The sequence below is a fragment of the Neovison vison genome, chromosome 13 (genome assembly GCF_020171115.1).
Source record: "Neovison vison isolate M4711 chromosome 13, ASM_NN_V1, whole genome shotgun sequence".
Classification (NCBI taxonomy): domain Eukaryota; kingdom Metazoa; phylum Chordata; class Mammalia; order Carnivora; family Mustelidae; genus Neogale; species Neogale vison.
In genome coordinates, this window is record NC_058103.1 from 72,141,787 (window position 1) to 72,150,651 (window position 8,865).

The 8,865-nt window shown below is 47.4% G+C and overlaps 1 protein-coding gene across 1 annotated transcript; it reads left to right on the plus strand.

The window, feature by feature from the left end:
• The first annotated feature begins 5,771 nt into the window (after positions 1 to 5,771).
• Positions 5,772 to 8,532, plus strand: LOC122893171 (cathepsin G-like). Its single transcript, XM_044230024.1, has 5 exons — positions 5,772 to 5,838; positions 6,717 to 6,855; positions 7,340 to 7,475; positions 7,647 to 7,901; positions 8,344 to 8,532. Exons 1-5 carry the CDS (start codon positions 5,784 to 5,786, stop codon positions 8,530 to 8,532), a joined length of 774 nt encoding a protein of 257 aa, XP_044085959.1. The 5' UTR covers positions 5,772 to 5,783.
• Positions 8,533 to 8,865: the final 333 nt, after the last annotated feature.

Below are 8,865 nucleotides of genomic sequence, written 5' to 3' on the forward strand. Positions count from 1 at the left end.
TGTTGACATTTACATTATCCACTGCTCTAGAAAACTAGGCTAAGGAGAAGAAAGCAAGCAAACTAAGCTTAGAACATTAATAGGCAAGTTATAAAAAAAATAATATTTGGGAAAAAGTAAAAGCTCACTAATTAGTGCAAATCAAAAGAATAATTTTTTGCTTCTATGAGAAAAATTCACAACAACTGAGATTCTGTATGGACATAGAGAAGATGGCATTTCCACGCCTTATACACAAAGTTTCTTGAAAAAAAAACAAAAAGAAGAACAAAGGAGTCCTTGACCTACCCATCACCTGCATGGAGAAAACTGGGCAAGGTCAATCCTTATATATTTATTACAAGTCAAATCTTAGAAACAACACCAGTGTCCAGGACTAATGTGGATATTTGTCATTTTTTAAATTATTTTTATTAACATATAATGTGTTACTTGCCCCAGGGGTATAGGTCTGTGAATCATCAGGCTTACACATTTCACAGCACTCACCATAGCCCATACCCTCCCAGGGATTCATTTTTTTTAAATTATGTACTATTGTACACTATGGAAACTTGAAAGTTATGAAATAGAATTATATTTTGCCCCATGGAAGAATGTTCCCTGGTATACCTAAATCAGAAGCACATGAGAGCAGTATATGTTATTCTCAAAAAAAAAAAAATCAAATTTTTGCTTATACATATATTTTCCTTTTAGGCTTTAATTGTTCTTCCTATATATCCATTTTCCTAATTTTTCTGCAACTTTAGATATTATTTAAATAACTTAGGGGCGCCTGGGTTGCTCAGTGGGTTAAGCCTCTGCCTTTGGCTCAGGTCATGATCCCAGGGTCCTGGGATCTGGCCCCGTGTCGAGCTTCTGCTGGGTGGGAGGCCTGCTTCCTCCTCTCTCTCTGCCTGCCTCTCTGCCTACTTGTAATCTATGTCAAATAAATAAATAAAATCTTTTAAAAAAATAACTTAAAAACCTGTTTATTGGGGCGCCTGGGTGGCTCAGTGGGTTAAGCCGCTGCCTTCAGCTCAGGTCATGATCTCAGGGTCCTGGGATCGAGTCCCACATCGGGCTCTCTGCTCAGCAGGGAGCCTGCTTCTCTCTCTCTCTCTGCCTGCCTCTCCATCTACTTGTGATTTCTCTCTGTCAAATAAATAAATAAAATCTTTTAAAAAAAAAAACCTGTTTATTAAATACAAATGAGATTTTAAAACAATATTCATTAACAGATATTTAATTAATTCATTAACAGATATTTACTAACTGAGGGAGATGTCTGTGTTGGATAAAAACTACAGGATTCAAAACTAAATATATTACGGGGCGCCTGGGTGGCTCAGTGGGTTAAAGCCTCTGCCTTGGGCTCAGGTCAGGATCCCAGGGTCCTGGGATCGAGCCCCACATCAGGCTCTCTGCTCCGCAGGGAGCCTGCTTCCTCCTCTCTCTCTCTCTCTGCCTGCCTCTCTGCCTACTTGTGATTTCTCTCTCTGTGTCAAATAAATAAAATCTTAAAAAAAAAAACTAAATATATTATAATCACACCTCCATAAATATTGAAAAAATACAGGTGGAACTACATCTGTTAACAGTGGTCAACTGGGGGGAGGGAAGTGGGGGGGCTGGGTGAGCCTGGTGGTGGGTATTATGGAGGGCATGTATTGCATGGAGTACTGGTGTGGTGCATTAATAATGAATTCTGGAACACCAAAAAGAAATTTAAAAAATAAATAAAAATTTTAAAAAAACAGTGGTCAATTGAGTGGTAGGATTAAAGCTGACTTTTCTTTCTTCCTATTTTGTAATGTATCCAGTTATTAAATTTTATAATTAATAAAACAATTTTGGGGTACCTGGGTGGCTCAGTCGATTAAGCAAGTCATGATCCCAGAGCCCCAGGATGGAGCCCCATGTTGGGCTCCCTGCTCAGCGGGGTGTCTACTTCTCCCTCTGACCCTCCCTTCTCTCATGCTCTCTCTCTCTCTCACACACTCTCTCTCAAATGTCAGGAAAGGTAGGCTTAAGCAAGTTGGTACATGTGTTAGTTAAGATAACCTTAACTGTTCCACCAAATAAAATAGCAGTTCAGTGACTAACAAACAACAGAAACCTATTTCTTGCTCACAAATAGTCCAAAATGGATGTTCCTGGTGAGTAGTGCCTCCTTTTACTCTCAAGTGTCCCAGATGGGACAATAAATTACATGCGTGCCCATGATTGAGGAGTCCACACTCGGGCTCCTAAAGATGGCTTCCAAGCTCCCTGCATTTATCTGCGTCAAATCTAGGTAGGGGAAGAACCTGAATGGTCAGACATGGGAGCACGTGATAGGCCACGTCTGGAAAGTACCCACAACATCTCCACTCATATCCCGTTTGCTACAACAGTCACATAGTCACACCTACCATCAAGTAAGCCTGCACAACGATGTGCACCCAGGTCCTCCAGAAGAAAAGGAAATTCTTTTGCTAAACTGCTAGCTTGCCTCTACCATAATTCTTACAGTGTTTGCTGTTTGTACAGATCACGGGCCCAAAATTTTGTTCTGCCTATAAAACTAATGCAAGGCCATTATAGGAAAAAAAAAAATGGCTAATATAAAAGGGAAAATAAGGGGCACCTGGGTGGCTCAGAGGGTTAAGCCTCTGCCTTAGGCTCAGGTCATGGCCTCAGGGTCCTGGGATCGAGCCCTGCATCCGGCTCTCTGCTCCCCAGGGAGCCTGCTTCCCCATCTCTCTCTGCCTGCCTCTCTGCCTACTTGTGATCTTCTGTGTCAAATGGATAAATGAAATCTTTAAGAAAATAAAAAAATTAAAAAATAAAAGGGAAAATAAGAGTCATAAAATGATTGCTATGGCTGTTGCTCCTTTTTAACAGAATCAGTATCAAACTGTATACACCATTTCACGTTCTACTTTTTCCACTTAATATCAGATGGTGCAAAGTGCTCCGTGCCATAGCAGTCTTTAAAACATGATGCTATTTAATGTCTGGATAGCATCTCACCCCGTGAATATATCAGAATCGGCATTACTGATCTCTTGTTGTTGAAGAGTTGGAGGGTCCAAGCATTAGGGGAAGAGAGTCTCAGGGACATGTCCACCTAGAATTTCCTTTGTCACTTGTTCTTTCCTGCTGGAGCACGGACAGGCCAATTCTTGACAAGAAAGGTTCTCACTCCCAGCAGACATGTGCACGTGGGAAGACAACAGTGCAGACATCACTTCCCCTCACACTGGCACTCCATAAAACAATCACAAGTTCACCAGCAGAAACTTCCCAAGGAGCTTCCACTCTGTCCTTCTCGACAAGATACTAAGGGGGCCCTGAGAACGTCCAGAATGCCTCAGTAGTACAATGGTCTCCGACAATGCCAAGAGCAACCAGATTGGTTTCTGACCAGAGTGGCATCAAAGGGATGGAGAGGGAAGTAGCCCAGTCTCAGCAGGCAACTGCTGGCCCAGAGGTTTTGCATTTGGGTGGAATACAGGGCCTGGGAGGAGGTGGGAAACATCCTACTTTAATGTCCCAACATCCCAGAGGAGAAGACTATTGTAACTGACGGAAATGTAATAAAACAGTCAAAAGTAGATGTAACCAGCTATGAATATTGTGAAATGTATCACAGTCTTCCTTGTTCCAATATCACAATTTTTATTAAAAAAGAAAATAAAAACATATGTGCCCCTGTTTGTTCTCCCACATTCCATTCCCATCTCCCACAGAGACTGTCCAAAAGCTCTCTCTAATCCCCAGCCCTGGCAAACAGACTTTTTTAAAAAATTTTTATTGCAAAATAGACACACATGAAAAGTACTCAAAACTTAAACAACAAGGCCAAATTTCAGAAACCCCACATATGTCTCTTCCCTGTAAAAATGCCCTCTCTGCCTTCCAACCCCAGAATTAACTTACCACTGTGACTTTTTTTTTAAGTTTTATTTATTTTTGAGAGAGAAAGCCTATACAGGTGCTACAGGGAGAGACAGAGAGAGGGAGAGAAAAATTTTAGCAGACTCTGTACTGAGCCCCTCCATCCCGCCCTCCACTCACCCCTACTTACACTGTCTCTCAAATAAATAAAATCTTAAAAAAAAAAAAGTTAAGACTAATGGTTTTAAAACAAAGTGTTGAAAAAGTTAAGTAATAATAAATTAAAATTACCCCAATGCTAAGGCACTAATAAAACCGTTATATTATCTTCTCTTTTTTCTACATATTACCATTCAGACGCATAAAGAAATTTCATGAGGTTGCCATCATTAATCATGTATCAGAGAAGGGATTAAGTTCTTTGCAGCTGTGAAAATCATGCATCTCTCTATACAAGGAGAAGGGCCTTCATTTCCATAAGATTTTCAAGTGGGGCTCTCATAGCCGTAAAAATTTAAGAATTGTATTACTTTTTAATTCTGACATTTTTGAAAAAATTATACCATATTACAATGTTTTTTCTGTGCACCCACAGAGTCTTCTAAGTATTTCTGAGGGTGTCTGTGTTACTCTACAGTGATCTGTGATGTCTTAATCTCCACGTGGTGTGCATGTCCTTTATGTATTATAGGTGTTTCTTTATGGATTATAGACAGCCCAGCAAGCGTGCATTTCCTTCTTAGAAGCCCCTGGGGCAGAGAATGGGGATTGGACTCATATCATGGATAAAAAGGATCTTAGCTGCTTTTCTTTCAGCCACGGTCTTTTCTGTGCACAGGGAAACTTCTAGGACACAAAAGCCCTCATCTAGAGTAGCAAGCAGGAGAATAGGGACACCTGGGTGGCTCAGTCGTTAAGTGCCTACCTTCGGATCCAGTCATGATCCCAAGTCAGGTCATGATCCTAGGGTCCCGGGATCGAACCCTATATCGGGCTCCCCGCTCAGCGGGAAGCCTGCTTCTCCCTCTCCCACTCCCCCTGCTTGTGTCCCCTCTCACTGTGTCTCTCTCTGTCAAATAAATAAATAAAATATTTTAAATTAAAAAAAAAAGCAGGAAAATAGAAATCTTCAACTGTGTCATAATTTTCACTGAGTGTTTGTTGGGGGCTCAATTGTCCTGTGAAAGTAATTATCAGCAGCAGAATCTTGTTCTTCCCTTTTTCCTTCCCTGGCAATGCCCTGCACCCATTCAGAAGAGCTGCTCAATCTGCCTTCACAATTTCTAGAAAGAACTGGGAGCAGCTAAGGTATCAGCAGGGGGCCAGAGGGTCAAGACTGGCAGGCTTCTTCCTCCCTCTTTTGCCTCTTCCGACGTATTCCTGGTGTCCTCAACACATCCCGCCCTCACGGCACACCTGTCTTTCATTCACCCATGTCCATCCCTCACTAAGGTATAAATTAAATAAGCAATCTAGGAAACGTGCCTTTATTTAGAGGAACTCTGAAGATCCAAAGGACTGAGGTTCGACCCTGGAGAGGATGGAAATGGGGGAGACGGGCAGCTACCAGCTTTCACGCATTGTTGGGGTATTATCGAATTTGGTGGGTTTAGGGTTCCAGGCACCCCAAGCCCCTTCCCAATTGCCCCAGGTTCCCACTTAGGCTGCCAGCACCGACTCAGCTGCTGTGCGGGAGACTACGGCGTTGGCTCAGACTACTCTCTTCCCCCCAGATCACTGGCAGTTGGTGGGCAAGCCTCCTGGGCAGCCACGGGTGATGAAACCTATCACGCCAGCAGAAGCATGGAACTGTTCTCGAGCCCTCCTCCCGCCCCCCAGACTTCCTTCCTCTCTTGGGGGCTACAAGTCAGGAGGAGGGAGCACCCGCAGCACCTGCCTGGGGCAGCCTTCCCAAGAAGATGCCACTGCTCCTGCTCCTGATGGCCTTTCTCCTACCCCCTGGGGCTGGGGCAGGTGAGTGACTGTCCCCTTTCCTAGGACCCTGGAGCAGACCGCCTAGACACCTCCTCACTCTGTATCATTGGGCAAGTTATTTGAATTCACAGCGGCCCAGACTCCTCATTTATAAATTAGGAATGATACCAATGCATACCTCCTAGAGTTCTACAAGACTTAAGTTAGTATGCTTTCTAAAACTCTTGGGGGACGCGTGGGTGGCTCAGTGGTTTAAAGCCTCTACAGGTTATGATCTCATGGTCCTGGGATGGAGTCCCGCATCGGGCTCTCTGCTCGGCAGGGCAACTGCTTCCCCCTCTCTCTCTGCCTGCCTCTGTGCCCACTTGCAATATCTGTCTGTCAAATAAATAAGTAAAATATTTTTTAAAAAGTTTTTAAAAATGTATAAATAAATAAAACCCTTGGAATTGCCCCAGCACATAGTACATGTGAGATCAACGTGCTCTCTAAATTCATCCTGCTGCCTACCACTCCGAGCCTAACCAATAGCGCAGGAACTACCATCAGCTCTTGTCTAGATTCTGGAAAAACAGACCCATGCTGGTCTTGAGCGGGCCCTGAGCAGGCCTCGGAAGGACCTGAGACTCTCCCTGAGGAAAAAAGTCTCAGGGAACTTTAGAAGAGAGAGGTGTTGCTCTCTGGGGAGCTGGGAGGGTGCTAAGGTCTGGGACGGGAAGCCAGCTGTGCTTCCTGCAGAATGCAAGAGGCTTCTCCAAAGTGTGGTGCCCTGGAGACCCAGCTCTCACCCCCAGCTCCTCCTTCCCCTGCATCATCTCTCCCCCTTCCCATCAGCCAGCCTTTCTGCAGCCACCACCCTGGTGCCCACAATATGGGTTCCACAAGTGCAGAGGTAAGGGCCAAATGCTTCCTTCCAGGGGAGATCATCGGAGGCCGAGAGGCCAGGCCTCATTCCCACCCCTACATGGCATATCTCCAAATCGATGAGCTCAGAGTTTGTGGGGGTTTCCTGGTGAGAAATGACTTCGTACTGACAGCAGCTCACTGCTGGGGAAGGTGAGCAGCTGGGGGCTGGGGCGGGGGGTGGGGGGGCAGACAGCCAGGACTGTGGACCCATGGGAGCCGCAGGCCAGCCGTGGGAAAGCAGGGCTTCAGCCATGAAGGAGTGAAAAAGAGACCAGTGGGACTTTGGGGGCGGAGAACAGGCTGGGGCGAATGGGGAGAAAAGGAGGACATGATCAAAAAGACCAGGAGGAGATAAAGGCACATGCTGGGGTTCAAAATAGTTATTTCGGCTATTTCTCAACTTATTCCAGGGGAAGCAAAATGCAGTCACTGGGTGCTCCCACCACCCCAAGCTCAGGGCTGAGGAGAGGCACAGCGGGCTGGGGCCCTGAAAACTGCGCCCCGCCCCCATCCCCATCCACTCAACTCCCTCAGCTGCAGTTTTACCACCTTGGGCGGTCCACCTGCCCTGCAGAGCCTGGGGTCCAGAGCTCCTGAGGCTCACACTTACCTCTAGGCTACCTCTCCTTTGCAGAACTATCACTGTCACCCTGGGGGCCCACAACATCCAGAGACAGGAACGGACCCAGCAGCGCACCGGGACTCTCAGAGCCATCCGCCACCCTAACTATGATCCCCAGACCAACAGGAATGACATCATGTTACTGCAGGTACCGCCCACCCCACCCTCTGGTTCTCCTGCCAGCCAGCCGGCACCCAGTGCTGGCAGCTTCGCCATCCTGGGATTCTGGGGAGGAAGCAGGGGCCGAGTCCCAGGATGGGGATAGACTGTGGGCCTAGGGGCACAAACGGTCCCTGAGCGGCTGCCCTCCTCCCCGCAGCTGGCAAGGAGAATGAGACGGACGTCTGCTGTGCGGTCAGTGACTCTGCCTCGTGCGAGGGCCAGGGTGAGACCGGGGGCCAGGTGCACTGTGGCAGGCTGGGGCCTGCTGGGCCTGAACAGGGGAACAAACAGACTTCACGAGGTGCAGCTTACCGTGCAGAGCGATTCAAGGTGCTCCAATCGCTTCACTTTCTACGACAGCCGAACACAAATTTGTGTGGGCAACCCAATGCAGAGGAAGTCTGCCTTCTTGGTAAGGCCATGGGCATCTGACAACACTGCCTGTCACCAGGGTCTGGGCAGGCTGGGCAGTAGGAACAAGCTACAGCCCCACTAACCCCACACCCCCTGCCCCGTCTGGTGGGGTCAGAGCAGAGTGAGGCAGGGGCTTCTCCCATCAATCAGGTGGGGGCGGGGGTGGTGACGGGAGGAGCACCGGGTACACAACATATGTATGTGCAGAGTTTTCCTGCGGAAGGGGAAGGTATGTTGACATGGGCTGAGTGAGAAGCCCATGTTGACATGGGCTGAGTGAGAGTGAGAAGGTATGTTGACATGGGCTTCAGCCAGGCCTGAAGCCCAGCCATGGAATGATCCAGAAGGCTAACTTCCATACCTCCACTGCACTCCCTCTGAGAGCCAGGGGGAGCAGCAGGGAGGCCCTGCTTAGGGTCTCTTTCTCTGTGTGTCCACAGGGAGACTCCGGAGGCCCCCTGGTGTGTAACGGTGTGGCCCAGGGCATTGTCTCCTATGGAGATAGGAGAGGGTCTCCTCCAGCTGTCTTCACCAGGATTGCAAGCTTCATGCCCTGGGTTAACAGAACAATGAGACGCTTCAAACAGCAGTGCCAGACCAGCCCCTCAGACGAGCCCCCCACGCTTTGAGTGACTCTGCCCTGGGGCGGCTCCAGGGAGGGTGTCAGAGCCTTAATAAATGTCCATGTCTAGAGTGGAAAGAACGGAATTCTCTTGTGTTCATTGAATGTCCTTCGGAGCACAAAAAACACATGCCAGAACAGAGTCTGAGCTGCTCCAGGAAAATGAGGTTCTTCCCCCGGACCAATTAACCCCTCCTACAACATCATGGGGACCCAAGGAGCTTCTTCCCTTCTCCAAGCCATCCAGTCCCCCATTTCTCCTCCTCCCACCGCCTTGGAGAAGGATGGAAAGACATCTCTCTGCCCTGGGCAAAGCTCTCTCCCCTCCACCCTAACGGAG